Below are 19,911 nucleotides of genomic sequence, written 5' to 3' on the forward strand. Positions count from 1 at the left end.
CCTTCTATTTACGTTCAGCCTTTCTAAGTTCACTTTTTAAGGCACGAGTGTGGTCATTTAACCAGGGTGAGACTCATGGCAGACAGTTTAATCTTGGTTTTAACTGGTGTCACTGAGTCTAAAGTAGCCTTACACACAGTGCCTTCGGGAAGTATTCAGACCCCTTGACTTTTTCCACATTTTGTTACATTACAGCCTTATTCTAAAGTGGATTAAAAAAAGAATCCTCAGCAATCTACACACAATACCCCAAAATGACAAAGTGAAAAGATTTTTGCAAATGTATAAAATAATGTATTTACATAAGCATTCAGATCCTTTGTTATGAGACTCGAAATTGAGCTCAGGTGCATCCTGTTTCCATTGATCATCCTTGAGATGTTTCTACAACTTGATTGGAGTTCACCTGGGGTAAATGAAATTGATTGGTTATGATTTGGAAACAGAAATACCTGTCTATATAAAGGTCCCATAGTTGACAGTGCATGTCAGAGTAAAAACCAAGCCATGAGGTCGGTCAAAGGAATTGTCCGTAGAGCTCAGAGACAGGATTGTGTCGGCACAGATCTGGGGAAAGGTACCAAAACATTTCTGCAGCATTGAAGGTCCCCAAGAACACAGTGGCCTCCATCATTCTTAAACGGAATAAGTTTGGAACCACCAAGACCCTTCCTAGAGCTGGCTGCTCGGCCAAACTGAGCAATCGGGGGAGAAGGGCCTTTGGTCGGGGAGGTGACCAAGAACCTGATGGTCACTCTGACAGAGTTCCAGAGTTACTCTGTGGAGACGGGAGAAGCTTCTAGAAGGATAACCATCTCTGCAGCACTCTACCAATCAGGCCTTTATGGTAGTGACCAGATGGAAGCCACTCCTCAGTAAACAGCACATGACAGCCCACCTAGAGTTTGTCAAAAGGCACCTAAAGACTCTCAGAACATGAGAAACAAGATTAACTCTTTGGCCTGAATGCCAAGTGTCTCATCTGGAGGAAACCTGGCACCATCCTTATGGTGAAGCATGATGGGGGCAGCATCATGCTGTGGGGATGTTTTTCAGGGGCATGAACTGGGAGACTAGTCAGGATCGAGGCATAGCAGAACGGATCAAAGTACAGAGAGATCCTTGATGAAAACCTGCTCCAGAGCACTCAGGACTTCAGACTGGGGCGAAGATTCACCTTCCAACAGGACAATGACCCTAAGTACACAGCCAAGACAACGCACAAGTGGCTTCGGGACAAGTCTCTGAATGTCCTTGAGTGGCCCAGCCAGAGCCCGGACTTGAACCCGATCTAACATATCTGGAGAAACCTGAAAATAGCTGTGCAGCAACGCTCCCCATCAAACCTGACAGAGCTTAAGGATCTGCAGAGAAGAATGGGAGAAACTCCCCAAATACAGGTGTACCAAGCTTGCAGCATCATACCCAAGAAGACTCAAGACTGTAATCACTGCCAAAGATGCTTCAACAAAGTACTGAGTAAAGGGTTTGAATACTTACATTGGCAAGAAAAAGTATGTGAACCCTTTGGAATTACCTGTATTTCTGCATAAATTGGTCAGGAAATTTGATCTGATCTTCATCTAAGTCACAACAGACAAATAGTCTGCTTAAACTAAAAACAAACAATTATACACTTTCATGTCTTTATTGAACACACTGCGTAAACATTCACAGTGCAGGGTGGGGAAAGTATGTGAACCTTTGTTTTTAATAACAGGTTGACCCACCTTTGGCAGAAATAACCTCAACCAAAAGTTTTCTGTAGTTGCAGATCAGACCTGCACAACGGTCAGGAGGAATTTTGGACCATTCCTCTTTACAAAACTGTTTCAGTTCAGCAATATTCTTGGGATGTCTGGTGTGAACCGCTCTCGAGGTCATGCCACAGCATCTCAAATTCGGGTTGAGGTCAGGATTTTCTTCTGATGAAGCCATTCTGTTGTTGATTTATTTATTTTCTGTTTTGGTTTATTGTCCTGTTGCATCACCCATCTGCTGTTGAGTTTCAAATTGGCGGACTGATAGCCTTACATTCTCCTGAAAAATGTCTTGATAAACATTTTTTTGTCGATGATAGCAAGCTGTCCTGGCCCTGAGGCAGAAAAGCAGCTACAAACCATGACGCCCCCTTCACAGTACTTTACAGTTGAGATGAGAGATTGATGTTGGTGTGCTGTGCATTTTTTTCTCCACACTTAGTGTTGTGTGTTCTTTCCAAACAACTCAACTGTAGTTTCATCTGTCCACAGAATATTTTGCCAATAACTCTGTGGAACATCCAGATGCTCTTTTGCAAACTTCAGACGTGCAGCAATGGGTTTTTTTGGACAGCAGTGGCTTCTTCTGTGGTGTCCTCCCATGAACACCATTCTTGTTTAGTGTTTTACGTATCATAGACTCGTCAACAGAGATGGTAGCATGTTCCAGAGATTTCTCTAAGTATTTAGCTGACACTAAGATACTTCTTAACCTCATTGAGTTTTCTGCGCTGTGCTCTTGCAGTCATCTTTGCAGGAAGGCAAGTCCTAGGGAGAGTAGCAACAGTGCTGAACTTTCTCCATTTATAGACAATTTGTCTTACTGTGGACAGATGAACATCAGGGTTTTTAGAGATACTTTTGTAACCCTTTCCAGATTTATGCAAGTCAACAATTCTTAATCTTGGGTCTTCTGAGATCTCTGGTTCACATCAGGCAATGCTTTGTGTGAATAGCAAACTCAAATTGTGTGAGTTTTTTTTATAGGGCAGGGCAGCTCTAACCAACATCACCAATCTCGTCTCATTGATTGGACTCCAGGTTAGCTGACTTCTGACTCCAATTAGCTTTTGGAGAAATCATTAGCCTAGGGGTTCAAATACTTTTTCCAACCTACACTGTGAATGTTTAAATGATGTATTTTGTGTAATGTATTTTTCTTGTCTATATTGAATACAATAATTTGTGTGTTATTAGTTTAAGCAGACTGTGTTTGTTGTTGTGACTAATTTTATGACCAATTCATGCAGAAATTCAGATAATTCCAAAGGGTTCACATACTTTTTGTTGCCACTGTATGTAAATGTGGTATTTCAGTTTTGTTTTTTGTTTTGATAAATTAGCAAACATTTATAAAAAACTGTTTTTGCTTTGTCATTATAGGGGTATTGTGTGTGTAGATTGATGAAGGGAAACTGTTTAAATACATTTTAGAATGAGGCTGTAACCTAACAAAATGTGGAACAAGTCAAGGGGTCTGAATACTTTCCGAAAGGCACTCTGTCATTGAAAATGTTCAGCAAATGATTGGAGTGATGACAGAGAACAGACAGGATATAACGGATTGGTAGGTGCTCTAGCAATTGTTTAGTTAATGAAGCGACAGCAAGTGTGGATAGACACATTTTTTTAAGAGGAGAAAGCATTTAAAAAAAACAATAGGTTCCCAAATGAGGAAACTTCTCCACATGACACAGGGCTACATACTTTATATACTTGTGCCCGCAAACAAAAGGGATAAAGCTTGGAACGTCATTGGTAGCAGTCCTATCTTATGACTATTCATATAACGTAGGAGGTCAAAGGTCATTCAATGCCTTTCCTGGTCCAGTGGAGGAAGAACTTGAGAAGTTTCCTCAAACCACAGATCTAGGATCAGATTATCCTAACCCCAATCCAAACCCCTAATCTTATGGGGACAGAAGAATATCTGACTCTGGACCAGCGGTTATTAAGGGCAATTCAACTTCGGAGTGAGGGGTTACAGGGCTTGGGGTCGCTATGCATTTACAGTGCCTTGCGAAAGTATTCGGCCCCCTTGAACTTTGCGACCTTTTGCCACATTTCAGGCTTCAAACAAAGATATAAAACTGTATTTTTTTGTGAAGAATCAACAACAAGTGGGACACAATCATGAAGTGGAACGAAATTTTTTGGATATTTCAAACTTTTTTAACAAATCAAAAACTGAAAAATTGGGCGTGCAAAATTATTCAGCCCCCTTAAGTTAATACTTTGTAGCGCCACCTTTTGCTGCGATTACAGCTGTAAGTCACTTGGGGTATTTCTCTATCAGTTTTGCACATCGAGAGACTGAAATTTTTCCCATTCCTCCTTGCAAAACAGCTCGAGCTCAGTGAGGTTGGATGGAGAGCATTTGTGAACAGCAGTTTTCAGTTCTTTCCACAGATTCTCAATTGGATTCAGGTCTGGACTTTGACTTGGCCATTCTAACACCTGGATATGTTTATTTTTGAACCATTCCATTGTAGATTTTGCTTTATGTTTTGGATCATTGTCTTGTTGGAAGACAAATCTCCGTCCCAGTCTCAGGTCTTTTGCAGACTCCATCAGGTTTTCTTCCAGAATGGTCCTGTATTTGGCTCCATCCATCTTCCCATCAATTTTAACCATCTTCCCTGTCCCTGCTGAAGACAAGCAGGCCCAAACCATGATGCTGCCACCACCATGTTTGACAGTGGGGATGGTGTGTTCAGCTGTGTTGCTTTTACGCCAAACATAACGTTTTGCATTGTTGCCAAAAAGTTCAATTTTGGTTTCATCTGATCAGAGCACCTTCTTCCACATGTTTGGTGTGTCTCCCAGGTGGCTTGTGGCAAACTTTAAACAACACTTTTTATGGATATCTTTAAGAAATAGCTTTCTTCTTGCCACTCTTCCATAAAGGCCAGATTTGTGCAATATACGACTGAATGTTGTCCTATGGGCAGAGTCTCCCACCTCAGCTGTAGATCTCTGCAGTTCATCCAGAGTGATCATGGGCCTCTTGGCTGCATCTCTGATCAGTCTTCTCCTTGTATGAGCTGAAAGTTTAGAGGGACGGCCAGGTCTTGGTAGATTTGCAGTGGTCTGATACTCCTTCCATTTCAATATTATCGCTTGCACAGTGCTCCTTGGGATGTTTAAAGCTTGGGAAATCTTTTTGTATCCAAATCTGGCTTTGAACTTCTTCACAACAGTATCTCGGACCTGCCTGGTGTGTTCCTTGTTCTTCATGATGCTCTCTGCGCTTTTAACGGACCTCTGAGACTATCACAGTGCAGGTGCATTTATACGGAGACTTGATTACACACAGGTGGATTGTATTTATCATCATTAGTCATTTAGGTCAACATTGGATCATTCAGAGATCCTCACTGAACTTCTGGAGAGAGTTTGCTGCACTGAAAGTAAAGGGGCTGAATAATTTTGCACGCCCAATTTTTCAGTTTTTGATTTGTTAAAAAAGTTTGAAATATCCAATAAATGTCGTTCCACTTCATGATTGTGTCCCACTTGTTGTTGATTCTTCACAAAAAAATACAGTTTTATATCTTTATGTTTGAAGCCTGAAATGTGGCAAAAGGTCGCAAAGTTCAAGGGGGCCGAATACTTTCGCAAGGCACTGTATCTCCCTTCTCCACCTTGAAGCAGCCACAGTGCAGGCTTGCAGGATGGCAAAGAGAATCCATCTGGTGAGCGTCCATACGAGCCTGTAGGTATAGGAAGGACATGGGACTAGTAAGGGACATGGTTTACAAGCACTGGCTTGTTTTAACCTACCTACAGTAACGGAGACCAACACATTCCACATAGGCTATGTGGAGCTTCACAGTCACCATGACTACCCATTCTCATGTCTGAGCAAGAAGTGTTCAAGACAAAAGTGAGGCCAGCAGGCTCATGCCAAGGTGAGTCATCTGTGTGTGTGTGTGTGTGTGTGTGTGTATGACACAGTATCACAAACAAACTGAATAACATTGCAACACACTTTGCTTCTGGTATGTCTTCTCTCTCTCTCCGTTTGCTCTCTAATTTTATTAAATCCTTGTGCTTTTGATTTACTGAAGATGGCAGTGATGTCCTGCTATGGGCTATGTAACCGTGCGGAATGTGACTGGGGTGTCTGTCTGTCTGGCTAGGAGGAGTGACAAGAGGCACCGAGGTTGGGACGAGGGCAACGAATTACCATGGCTCTGGTTGGCTCTGGTTGGCTCTCCTTGGCTTCTGGTTGGCTCTCCGTGGCTCTGGTTGGCTCTGGTTGGCTCTGGTTGGCTCTCCTTGGCTCTGGTTGGGACCTACTGGGGATAGAGTGTTAGTATGGAAGCCTGAATGTACTCAAAACATTTTCTCTGTCCATCAACATGACAAAATAGGAGTGTCACCACACACACACAAACAAACCCCAAAACCTTCCCCTGGTTTGACATAGAGATAAAGTGGTGGTAGCCATCCTTCCTGTAAAGGGATTCAACAAGACCTCATCCATCCTCTGCCATCAGGTTAATCATAGTGACATGGAGAATCCCCACCGATCTATCATCCCTGATTTAAAAAAAAAAAAAACACCTTTCCCTCTTGAAACCTTGTGTCAGCCAGCAGCTCACACGAGACATGTTCCTTGCCCCTGCCTGCACCATTCTTTAGTATGATGCTTAGAGACTTGGTCATAATGGCAGATGGTTACTGTGTCGCCTCAGCCCGAGTCTATACTGTCAGGGCAGAGCTCCTAATGGACAAAGAATAGGAAGTCAAATAATTAGTACCAGACTATATGCAGCATCTTTTCTATATGTAATTTCCTGTTTACGTTCAGAGCTGGGGTGGCACCTTGCAGGCACATTCTTTAAGTGGCCCCTCTCTTGCCGGTGGAAAATGTGTATTTTTCAGATAGCTGACTAGAGACTAATTTACCCATTTAAAAAAAAAATGTCGTTGACATGCGTAAATTGAGTGACTGTCAGTGACTGGTTTAAGAGGAAACCTGCTGATGCGCCTACCACATTTCACCGTGTGTATTCTACTATTCTAACTGTCAACAGCGAGTTGAGACCCAGGCCGGCCGTGATCAGAAGGACCTATAGCGCTTTTACAGCACCAACAGCTTGTCGTGATTGTATTGTAACCAACAATTCCTCTGACTTGTTATATAAAACTCGTGTTTTATATATTGTATGAATACTCGCAAATTTACATAGAACACTGTAAATACACAAATACATGTTCCCGAAATTAGTATTTATATGTTAGCAAGAGTAAGACGGAATATGCACTGAAATCAGTGGCTGTCAGATGCTGTTTAAGATGAGGGAGGACAATTTATTTTCATGAGCATGGCCTTATTTCTATTACAGCATATTGGATGACTGTCATTCATATTCCATTCACTCAGTTCAATGTAACATCAATAGGTGTAGGTTACTACATGATACTCAGATTCAAGTATGTTTATCCCTGCTTTTTCCGTTTAATTGGCGGAATGAATGATCACATGTAAACACACAGCCAAGTTGTATTCCTTCTCGCATCGTTGTCACCATATTATCTAAAGTAACGTCATAGTCAGCATAGCTAATAGAACTAACGCGTTAGTAAACCCACTACAATCATGCAGTAACATTAGTGTTCAGTCAGTAAGCAGTTACACCGGCGGGCCCCGGTGGCAATAAATTAGTAAAACTAAAAGCTTACCTTGACTTGAAAGAGTTCCAGTGTTGTGTTGGATTGTCAGAGCCAGCTAGCTAACATAGCATCCCTCTGTTATAGCCAGCTAGCCAACATAGCATCCCTCTGTTATAGTCAGCAAGCTAACATAGCATCCCTCTGTTATAGCCAGCTAGCTAACATAGCATCCCTCTGTTATAGCCAGCTAGCCAACATAGCATCCCTCGGTTATAGCCAGCTAGCCAACATAGCATCCCTCTGTTATAGCCAGCTAGCCAACATAGCATCCCTCTGTTATAGCCAGCTAGCTAACATAGCATCCCTCTGTTATAGCCAGCTAGCTAACATAGCATCCCCCTGTTTGAGCAGGGTGTTTTAGTAGGCTAAACTAGCTAGTTGCATTTGCTAGCTAAGTAAGTGAAACTGAAGGGGGGAAAATGACATCTCTCTCCATCTCTTGATTTTCTTTAATTTGGGAAGAAATTCATTTGTTCAAAACTGTTAACTACTGTCTTTCTCTCTCTTTGAGTCAACTACCCACCACATTTTATGCACTGCAGTGCTAGCTAGCTGTAGCTTATGCTTTCAGTACTAAATTCATTCTCTGATCCTTTGATTGGGTGGACAACATGTCAGCTCACGCTGCTAGAGCTCTGATAGGTTGGAGGACATCCTCTGGAAGTTGTCATAATTACTGTGTAAGTCTATGGAAGGGGGTGAGAACCATCAGCCTTCTAGGTTTTGTAATGAAGTCAATGTACCCAGAAGAGGATGGAAGCTAGCTGTCCCCCAGCTACACCACGGTGCTAACCTACAGAGTGCTGCTGAGGCTACTGTAACCGATGTGAAATGGCTAGCTAGTTAGCGGTGGTGCGCGCTAATAGCGTTTCGATAGGTGACGTCACTCGCTCTGAGACCTTGAAGCAGTTGCTCCCCTTGGGTGGGTAACGATGCTTCGTGGGTGACTGCCTGTGTGCAGAGGGTCCCTGGTTCAAGCCCGGGTAGGGGACGGATGAAAGCTATACTGTTACACTACTGTTGACCTTCTTTGCAAAATAGTGTTTTAATCAATTATTTGGTGACGTGATTCTATTTAGGATAGTTTTATCATAAATGTTTTACAATGTTTATGAAATTCACTGAAGTGGTCCTTCCTCCTCTGAGGAGGCTCCACTGACTGAAATGATCCAAACCATCCTCATCCATTTTTGTTCCGTTGCTAAACAGGGGTGTTTTAATGCCAAAACTAAATTAAACTGCAATTCAGCAGTACCTATCAGAGGTGACAAAGGTCAGAAAGAGTCACACAGAGGGCACTGCTTTAACACTACGGTCTTGTTAAACCAGATAAAAGGTAATTCAGGAGGCTATAGAAGGTGCATCTTTATAACCCTTGTTTGAATTCGGCAATTCACACCGACTGGCATGTTACACGTTCATTTTAATACTATAACATATGGGGGTTACTAGTGTAAGCTCCCTGAGGTTCCGATATGACATGCAGCATCTCCATGAGCTCTGTGATGTAATGGACTCTACAGCTCTCTCTCTCGCTCTCTCATTGGCTGCCCCCTGGTGGAGAGATTCTACAATGTTTTACCCCCTTATGACAGATGCAATATCATGGGATCAGTTACATGAATCAAAGGTACCTTTAAAAAAAAACAATAGAGCCTTCATATCACTTATGTAAGTAGATGCATTTATTTGCCACTTCTCAATATAACAATATACTTGCATACCTATCCTGCGGTCAATTTAACACAATGAACCTTTGGTTTTAAGTGGTTCCAAACGTCTTCCATTTAAGAATGATGGAGGCCACTGTGTTCTTGGGTACCTTCAAAGATGCAGAATTTATTTTGGTGCCGTTCCCCAGACCTGCACCTCGACACAATCCTGTCAAGAGCTCTACGGACATTTCCTTCCACTTCATAGTAAATGTCAGAGCAAAAACGAAGCTCGCAACTGTGGTACCTTGAAATAGACAGGTGTGTGCCTTTTCAAATGTGTTTTATTGAACTCATGTCCAATCAATTGAATTTACCACAGGTGGACTACAATCAAGTTGTAGAAACATCTCAAGGATGATCAATGTAAACAGGATGCATCTAAGCTCAATTTCGAGTCTCACAGCAACGGGTCTGAAAACTTATGTAAATAAGGTACGTTTTAAAATTTTTAATACATTTGAAAACATTTCTAAAAACTTGTTTTTGCTTTGTCATTATAGGGTAGTGTGTGTAGATCGGTGAGGGAAAATAATAACTTAATCCATTTTAGAATAAGGTTGTAACGTAACAAAATGGGTAAAAAGTCAAGGGGTCTGAATACTTTCCGAATGCACTGTATATCCTACACAAAATACTGTATTTACCTCAACAGAATAATGTATAGCTCAACACTACATTCAGTTGTGTCCAACGATGTAGCCCAGGATTAATGTTGGAATAGGAGATAATTACCCTGCTGAAATAAATATTTTTATTCAATGACAAACCTGACAAAATGACACAGTAGGCTATACAGTTCTGACATAATTCAGCACTTTTATTTATATCTACTCCGAGGCACGGATACAATTTAAAAGGGCTACCCCCTCCACTACGTGTGGCCCACAAGTGACTTCCTACTGGAGTCTGTGACGTGTATCCACTAAGCCGGGACAGCAGCAGTACCACCACACGCGGATACACTGCTTCTCCCTCAGAATGAGCGGAGGCTCACTCCTCAATCGCTTCATATAAAAGATTGTTACCATTTACAGAGAGAGAAGAAGAAGAAAAAAGAGAAAGCGATTTGAACAGGTTTATTCTCCTTTGACAACGGTATCCACGGTATTCACCTCGAGATACATTCTCTCGTCACTTGAACCAGAATGGTGGAACATATGCTGCTTACACGTCCTATACAGTTACCCAGAAGCCTTAGCTTTGTGTCCTCTAAGATTTTTTACACTACTAACAACGTGATATTTCATATCAGACTCAAAGATTTGATCTTTGGGGGCTAGAAACCTTAAAATAATAAAACATGTTAAATTAACTTAAAATCATATTAGTAACATAACCCATTCTCCAACTGGCTCCTCTAAAATCCTTTCTGTGAAATCTCCACCAGAGTCCAAGCAGAGGTCTTCAAAAACCTTGTCCATGTCGTGTTTCCAATGGGTTAGGAAAAAACACAAACATACCTGCAAATGTCTTGACATATAACCCCTACCCCTCCTTAAAATCACAAGACTCCAGTCCTGAAAAGTCACAGAGTCCGGTATAACGTAACTGTTAAGGGCAGACAGAAACTACGACTAACTAGACACAACATTGTCTAACCGATGGTCGACTCTACAAAAACAGAGACACTAATTGAAACATACTGTTGAAATATACAATGTTCTGGCTACAAAATACTGCACAGCTACAAAAAAAAAGTTCTAAATAAAATGCAGAGGAGGAGGGGGGGATTGGTTCCTTCCTTTGTCCCAATAGTTTCCTATATCTGGCGTCAGTTGCCTATAGAAGTAGCCTTCATGTGCCCTAGAAATCACAGATGCCATTGCCTCCACTGTTAATATGCAGCCTACAAGGAAGTAATTTTGTAACTAGGAACCTGCATACTGCTCGTTGGTATCACTGCTCTCTTTATTAAGCTAACGTATGGTCCTCAAGGCCTTCGTCAGAGCTCTCTTTTATTTCCCCCTCATCGTATTCAACTGTTACCATGCACCTGCTACAAAGACAGCTCAGATGTGCGATAGTACCTTTTCAATTTTGTAACCAGAAACTCCCCCAAAAATGTTTAGCTAATAATTTGTGTTCAAATGTGTGTAAATCTGTGTTTCCAAATCAAAAATAATTAAGTGGTTATAATGCATTATAATGTATTTACAAATTAAATTGATCTTGCCCCGCCCCGCCCTAAAAGCACCTTCGTCTGTTAACGCGTGCACTGTGGCTGACATTGACCAACATATACTTTCACATCAGTCCATTTGGCACGCTTCTTCCTATACAAAGTCACAATGATTCATCGGGGTCAGCTGACATGAAACCTAGAGAATAAGCATACAAATAATAGGAGAACAAAGCCTGACATTGAACAGTGTGATCAGCTGATTTATATGGCCCCCCACATCCTATGGCCCCCCACATCTGTCCTATATGATTGCTCTAAGAGACAGCATGTTTTCAGTAACCCCCCCCCACACTCTGCATGCTCATCTCCAGAGAGAGAAAACAGTGATGGTTCAGAGCTACTTCATAATGACACTCTTCCCGTCTATTCTATTCCAGTACAGACTCTTGGTTTGGTGTCCTGCGATTGACAAGTGATACTCACAAATCCCAACCATGTGAATGCAGTGGTCACTGTATTACAAGGAAAGGGAGGAAATACTTAGTCAGTCGTACAACTGAATGCATTCAACTTAAAATGTGTTTTCTGCATTTAACCCAACCCCCCGTGATAGCATCCCAGCCTAAAGACGTCTATTAGCAGAGCTAAACTATGCAGTGAACAGAAAATACTGCAGTACTGTAAATCGAAAAGACGGAGCAAAATGATGTGTGTTGACGATGTCCCTAATGACACCTAAAACGGACAAAACAGTGGTTCTGTCATGCCAAATAGTGTGCCCCTCTAAACCATTAGCATCCGTTGCTATATCTATTTGGCCAGGGCGGGGGGGGGGCACACTATTTGGCATGATGGCTCCAATAACAACCTTTTGTTTCTGATTGAGGGTCGAAGACAATTGACCAATTCTTTTAGTTGATGATTAGGTCAGATTGAGCTGTAGTGTCAAACCAGCTCATGATTTGTCCTGTACGTTGATGCATAGATCTAAAGGGCTCTGGTAGGGGAAGTACCTTAATGACCCCAGTTGTCCTAGACTTGTTAAGCTGTGGAACAGCACGTGAATTTAAACCAGCACTCCTGAACATAGTATCTTTACAACAAAAAAGTCATTTCCATACCCTGCACCCTTGAATACAATTTCCAATAAATCGCAACTTTGTGAATCTTTATATAAATATGCTTAATGCGGTGTACTGTGTGTAACATACAGTCAACAAGGGCTAAATACAATAGTATATAGTATGGCTATCTTCCCAATGCAACGGCTGTACTTGGGGGGCTTTGACCAATGCTACAGAGCCAATACCACAGGGTCCATTTAGGAGACCTCCCAGGCAAGGTGGACCACCTTCAGTGTCTCAGGGCTTAGTGAGATGTCTGCAAGTCACCACATCAACAGCATCTATTGCACAGCCAAATCCTTGGCCTATCCCATGCCAAAGCCCCCCACCACACACACATACACCTCTTTCAGACGTTGTGCTGCACTCAACAGCAACGAGCTGACAATTAGCACAAGCAACATTAACAATTAATCCCTTGACAATTGAAATAAATGAATGAACCCTAGTCCAAACTGGTGGACCCATCCACTTATGAGCTAAACCTCCTCACTTCCTCAATTGGAAGTGAGGTTGACAGAACTCCTCTGCGAGTAGATTCAGACGAATAAGAGTGTACCAGTAGGACGGAAGAGCTCCTAATGTGACCCCCACCTTTAATAATCAAGGGACAATGGAGCTCAGGAAAGCTATAGCAACAACTTGATGTGTGGGACAGATTTGAAATAAAAGTAAGCTTTGTTTTGGACTTGCCATCCACTCTAACAGAGCTCTGCTGTGGGCTAGGATACTCCAACGATTCACAGAAGCATGTTATTCCAAGGCAAAATGTTTCTATTTGGTTCATATCCGATATTAGATGGACCAGGAAATATTCATCTATTTCAGGGTTCATAGGAGATGTATTTCTGAGCTGAGAGATACCTTAGAGGCAGCCTGGTGACATCAATTTGAACCAAAATGAGGACAAACTAAATGATGATTCCCTACATAGTGCATTACACATGACTAAGGTCCATGGTACACACTTACCATGAACATACATGACAACTCAACACACACACACACACACAGAGAGACAGAGAGTGAGGAGAGAATAAGAAAATCTGAACAATAAACATCAACACGTGTCAAATTAAAAGTTAAAGTGTATGAATGCTGTATCCTCCAGTCGCTCGGCGTGATAGGCAGGCCCCAGGACACCTGTGCTCTCCACGAGTCAGGGCGATGCTATCACATCACAAAACCCTGACTGGTCGTCCCTTCCGAGGTCAAGAAGTCCTCTGTCCAATACCATTGCACACCCCCCTCCGACAATCCCACAGCAACCCAGAGGATTATTTCTCCCTAAAATGCCATCTATTGCCGTGGCCATTTCGTGGGAATGAGCGTTTAAGAGTAGATAGTGATGACCTCGCGGCCGCCCCCGCGGACCAGGAGGACCCGGTTGAGACCCTCAAGCAGAACCTCCAGGAACTCCATGTCTGAGACGCCAGGGGTCAAGGAAGAAACCAGTCACATTACATGACACAAAATGCTATGTGGGCTAAAGCAAGAGGGACTGGTTTGGCAGATGATTGGATGGCTTTTAAACATCTTCGAAATATGGGTGTGGCTATGATCCGTAAATTGAAAGCAGACCACTACCTGAAATCTACTTCACAAAATTTAAATAATCCATCAAAATTTTGGCAAGTAGTGAAAGGTTTGGAGTGCAGAAAAGATACATAGCTTCCTAATTGTTGGTCGACACACAGATTGTAACTGAGAGAACCTCCATTCTGAAAGCCTTGAACCAGCATTTTTTAGATGCAGGCAGTTTATTTGAAAAGGTCAAAGGTATAATTGAGCCCCCTATAAATGTACCTGCCACCCCTGTGCACTCCTTCACCAGGTTCTCCTTTTCATCCTTCTCTGTTTCAGAAGTTTGTAAAGCCCTGCAAGAAATGGATTTTAAAACATCCCCTTGCCCTGATGATCTAGACCCCCTCCTACACCTAGCCGCAGACATCATTGCTCCCCCCTTAACATGTATTTTTAACCTTACGCTTGATGTTATGGAAATCTGCTTTTGTACTGCCTCTCCTGAAAGGTGGAGATCCCTCCCTACTTGACAATTATCAACCCATATCAAAATTGTCTGTACTTTCAAAGGTACTGGAGTCCTTAGTTAGTAGGCAGCTAAATACCTACTTCCAAGAAAACAACATCTTAAATGGAATGCAATCAGGTTTTAGGTCTGGCCACAGCACTGTTTCAGCAACATTGAAGGTTTTAAATGACAGCTTTTGACACTGTTGACCATGCTGTGTTAGTATAAAGGTTAAAATGTTGTGGAATTACTGGTCATGCTCTAGATTGTGTACAATTTGATAGGTAATTTTTAAACCAATGTGTACAATGAGTCCATAGAAGTGTGCTCAGGTGTTCCGCAAGGTTCTATTTTGGGCCCACTGTTCATTTTGTATATCAACAACATTGGAGATCATATTGAAACAGAGGATGTTCTAATAGTAGTAGTTTATCTTTAGCTTTTGAAAATGCCCAAAGAGCATTTAACATCATACAACAGAACCTGCATGATTTAAATCTGATTCTAAATTCGGGTAAAACCAAATGCATGGTATTTTCAAATGCCAGGCATGTTACAAATCATGTCATTGCTACATTGACTGGACATACTATAGAGTAAGTTAAAGCGTACAAATATTTGGGTGTGTGGGTTGATGATGAGCTGAGCTTCACTGTGCATGTAGAGAACTTGATAAGGAAGCTCAAGCTGAGAATAGGTTTTAATTACCGGCATAAGGCTTGTTTTTCTTTTGATGCCAGGAAGGAGCTGGTACGATGTACATTACTGTCGGTTTTAGATTTTAGTGATGTTATATATATGCAGGCCTCAGCCACTACCCTGAGAGCACTTGATTCAGTGTATCATGCAGCCCTCAGGTTCATTACAAATCAGAAACGTCTAACACATCATTGTGATCTCTACAGCGCTGTTGGCTGGTCGTCATTGATCTTGCGTAGGCTTAAACACTGGTATACACTGATTTATAAGGCCATTTTGGCTAAAATGCCACTTTATCTCTGTTCTTTTTTAGTCAGTTCAGTAAATAAATATCAATTACGGTCCCATTCTGATTAGCTTCTAACAGTACCAAGAACTAGAACAGGTCATGGTAGAAATAGTTTCAGTTACTTAGCACCGTGGTCCTGGAATTCTCTCCTGAACACTTTAAAATGTGATGATCTAGTTTTGTTGGTGGAGTTTAAACACTTGATCGATGTATATATCATAGAAGAGTGTAATTGTTTTTGGGCCAGCTGTTTTTAGTCAAGTTTGTGTTTTTAATGTAATATGTTATTGTTATATTGTATGTGTGTTTATAGTTTTGTTTAATGTTGTGTTAGTGTATGTAAGTTGTTTTGTCTGAAACGTTGTTCCCCCTGCTGCTATTGGACCAGGTCTCTCTTGGAAATGAGAAAAAACCTGTATAAATAAAAATAAAAAAAATTACAAAATTTTTAAAATGACAGGGGTGGATACAGGTCACGTGACTGGCAAGGGGAAAGCTTCACCTGTAAAGCTATTAGTTATATGTTGGTGAACACCTTTATTTAAGCAGGTAGGCTAGTTGGTGAACACCTTTATTTAAGCAGGTAGGCTAGTTGGTGAACACCTTTATTTAACCAGGTAGGCTAGTTGGTGAACACCTTTATTTAAGCAGGTAGGCTAGTTGGTGAACACCTTTATTTAACCAGGTAGGCTAGTTGGTGAACACCTTTATTTAACCAGGTAGGCTAGTTGGTGAACACCTTTATTTAACCAGGTAGGCTAGTTGGTGAACACCTTTATTTAAGCAGGTAGGCTAGTTGGTGAACACCTTTATTTAACCAGGTAGGCTAGTTGGTGAACACCTTTATTTAACCAGGTAGGCTAGTTGGTGAACAAGTTCTCATTTACAACTGTGACCTGGCCAAAATAAAGCAAAGCAGTTCGACACATACAGTTCGAGATACAACTCAACTATTAACGACTAAACAACTTCTGCAAAGAGATCATCCTCAACTGTGTCAGATTGATGACGATGCATTTGAAGTTAACTTTGGGTAAACATGTCCAACTAAGCAATGCACAATGCTACTGACATAAATAGTGAAAGTTGAATAAAACTGACATTTGTCTTTAAAAAAGGATACAGTTCTCGTCGCCCGATCTGTTCTTGGGCGGTCCCGGCATGTTGAGCAGGACCAGGTGGGCTCCTTGTGACCTGTTCACCACCACCTCGTTCAGCTTGACCGCAGTGTGCATCCGGCGCACGTTGGACTGGTTCCTATACCACACCATGGTGACAGTGAAGAAGAGCAGGCTGAACACACCTCAACCCTGAACTTCGACCCTGACTTTTCCAATATTGACATTGAATCCTTACTAGAAATACGATGCTCAGCTCCAACTTTTGACCAGTGATCCTCCGTGTACGTCATCAATTTATAAAACACGGTCTAAAATTAGGACTCAACCAACAACAGCTAATCTAAAAATATGTCATTGTTCTCACTTGACATTAAATATTGGTAAGAAAATGCGATTTGTCAAAAATCAAAGCATTCAGTGATGATTGATAAAACACTTCTTGATAATTCTGAGCAAATAGTTTGTATCGTGAGATCGGTAGCCTTTAACACAAAGAGATGAGAACACGAAGCAGGACACGAAGCAGGACACGAAGCAGGACCGCTGGGTGGCTATGATAGCGAAGCCTTAGGCGTTATCATTATTAGAGATCAGGATGGCAGTCGAAGCAGCGTCATACTCCACATAGCAGCCGTGGCAGGAGGGGCCTGGTGTACTGACTAACACAATGGGTAAACCTGTGGGTATGAAATATTCCGAATGCTGATTGGTTGACAGCCACGGTATATCAGACCGTATACCAGGGGTATGACAAAACATGTATTTTTACTGCTCTAATTACATTGGTAACCAGTTTATAATGGCAATAAGGCACCTCAGGGGTTTGTGGTATATGGCCAATATACCACGGCTAAGGGCTGTGTCCAGGCACTCTGCGATGCATCGTGACTAAGAACAGCCCTGAGCCGTGGTATATTGGGCATATACCACAAACTTATTGCTTCAGTATAATACCGTGTTGTAAACACAGCACTCCAGTATTCAACTTGTTCTTTAATTGACCAGTTCAATATGAGATTGGGTGATATATTGAAAAGCCCTTCTTGAGTTAGAGCGAACAGCAAAGTAAATAAAATAAAATGCAGAGCATGATATGAATGGCTCGAAGCTGAATAAACACATCACTAATACAACGAGGCACTTCCAAAAAACTGCTGTTTTCCATCCAGTTGAGATTTGACAGTGTAAGGACAATATCAGACTGATTGTAATTACCAATTGAAATGGATTTTGAACCCCTGATAGCCTTTGGATCTGGTCTCTATACTAGACAACAAGGCATTAACAGTATTGTTTGCTATGACTAAGGTCTGTGTATGGAAAGCGCAATTTTTGGTTGCACCTGCTACATAACATGATGCAATCACATGCAAATTAACTCTAGGGAGGTCCTTCCAGGTTAACTCTAGGGAGGTCCTTCCAGGTTAACTCTAGGGAGGTCCTTCCAGGTTAACTCTAGGGAGGTCCTTCCAGGTTAACTCTAGGGAGGTCCTTCCAGTTTACGAGACAAATGTTGGGAGGAATGGGATATGGCTGGGAGGTAAACAAGATGAAGGAAACAGAAATTGACTACTGTTACAGAGCAACAGGCATACACATGCACACAGCCTATGGTAAAATGAAATGTCACTTACAGACTCTCCCACTCTCTAGAAGGAGGAAAACGAGACAAAACAACAAACAGGCTTAGACACTTTCCAGAAACCCCTAGTGTATCTACTGTAGCACAGTTAAACACAGACACCCCTGGTGTATCTACTGTAGCACAGTTAAACAGACACCCCTGGTGTATCTACTGTAGCACAGTTAAACAGATACCCCTGGTGTATCTACTGTAACACAGTTAAACACAGACACCCCTGGTGTATCTACTGTAGCACAGCTAAACACAGACACACCTGGTGTATCTACTGTAGCACAGTTAAACACAGACACCCCTGGTGTATCTACTGTAGCACAGTTAAACACAGACACCCCTGGTGTATCTACTGTAGCACAGTTAAACACAGACACCCCTGGTGTATCTACTGTAGCACAGCTAAACACAGACACCCCTGGTGTATCTACTGTAGCACAGCTAAACACAGACACACCTGGTGTATCTACTGTAGCACAGTTAAACAGACACCCCTGGTGTATCTACTGTAGCACAGTTAAACACAGACACCCCTGGTGTATCTACTGTAGCACAGCTAAACACAGACACACCTGGTGTATCTACTGTAGCACAGTTAAACACAGTGCTTCCCTAATTTTAGCGGGATGGTTCCAGTCAGATGTTTTCACAGCTCAAATGTACTGTAGTCAAGAGGTGGGAAAAACAAATCGGACAAACTAACTCTTTTAAAATGTATGTTCTCCATTATTAGCCTCTCTGGGTCAGGTCCAGTATAGTGTCGTAATAATGTTGGGGCTTGTTTGATTTTAGGCTGTGTATTCAACTAGACGTTCTATCTGCCCTTTGAGATGGTGGGATCAGAGAGACAAAGACATGATGGTCATTGGTCCAAACGGTGCATGTGATGCTCTGCGTGGTGGAGCCATGCATTGGATGTGCCCACACACAGTTACACAGTCAACATGCCAACGCAGCCTGAACACACACCATGCAGAACGTGTAACCATTATAAAAAGGGGTTCTACAGATGGTCGAGATACTTGCTGAAGAGTCATTGGCTACTCCATTTTGGATCTGGAAGGATGAAGGATAAGAGGTTCATAGTGGTTGACTTACGGCTTCATGTTGAAGAGGTCGCGCACACCCATGTTGACCTCGGAGCGGTTGCGGTTGCGCTCGGAGAGGAACTTATCCTTGGTCCACGTCATGTGGACTCGGTCAGGGCCGGTGTCGGGCTTGTCGTTGAGCGCGGCATGGGATGCCGTGTTTCTGTCGTGGATCAGCTGGGCCTGAAAGAGATGGAAATGATGAGAGACAGAGACACACCGACAGACAGACAGAGGCAGAGAGAGAGAGACAGAGACACACCGAGAGACAGAGACAGAGAGACAGAGACACACCTAGAGACAGACAGAGAGAGAGAGACATACATATATATATATATATATATATATATATATATATATATATATATATATATATATATATTATATATGAGCGAGACACAGAGACAGACCGAGAGACAGAGAGGCAGAGAGAGAGAGACACACCGAGAGACAGAGAGACACCTAGAGACAGAGAGAGAGACAGATATATATATATATATATTATATATGAGAGAGAGACAAACCGAGAGACAGAGAGGCAGAGAGAGAGAGAGAGAGAGACACACCGAGACAGAGACTCACAGAGAGGCAGAGAGAGACAGATATATATATATATATTATATATGAGAGAGAGACAGAGACA

At 42.1% G+C, this 19,911-nt stretch overlaps 1 protein-coding gene across 9 annotated transcripts in view; it reads right to left on the reverse strand.

The window, feature by feature from the left end:
* Positions 1 to 9,953: 9,953 nt before the first annotated feature.
* The window catches only part of LOC110535210 (solute carrier family 12 member 7), a 128,051-nt gene continuing 118,093 nt past the window's right edge, over positions 9,954 to 19,911 (reverse strand). For 5 of the 9 annotated variants that reach the window (XM_090189274.1, XM_036934761.2, XM_090189276.1 and 2 more), the window contains 4 exons: positions 19,279 to 19,451; positions 18,179 to 18,193; positions 16,547 to 16,680; positions 9,954 to 13,827 (listed from right to left, as the gene is read on the reverse strand). In XM_090189274.1, the coding sequence (XP_090045400.1) occupies positions 13,736 to 13,827; positions 16,547 to 16,680; positions 18,179 to 18,193; positions 19,279 to 19,451 (414 nt within the window). In that variant the 3' untranslated portion in view covers positions 9,954 to 13,735. The remainder of the gene's footprint in view (positions 13,828 to 16,546; positions 16,681 to 18,178; positions 18,194 to 19,278; positions 19,452 to 19,911) is intronic. The other 4 variants (XM_090189277.1, XM_090189272.1, XM_090189278.1 and 1 more) reach the window with 1 other exon arrangement.

The sequence above is a fragment of the Oncorhynchus mykiss genome, chromosome 11, assembly GCF_057628025.1.
Source record: "Oncorhynchus mykiss isolate SJ-2025 chromosome 11, ASM5762802v1, whole genome shotgun sequence".
Taxonomy (NCBI): Eukaryota; Metazoa; Chordata; class Actinopteri; order Salmoniformes; family Salmonidae; genus Oncorhynchus; species Oncorhynchus mykiss.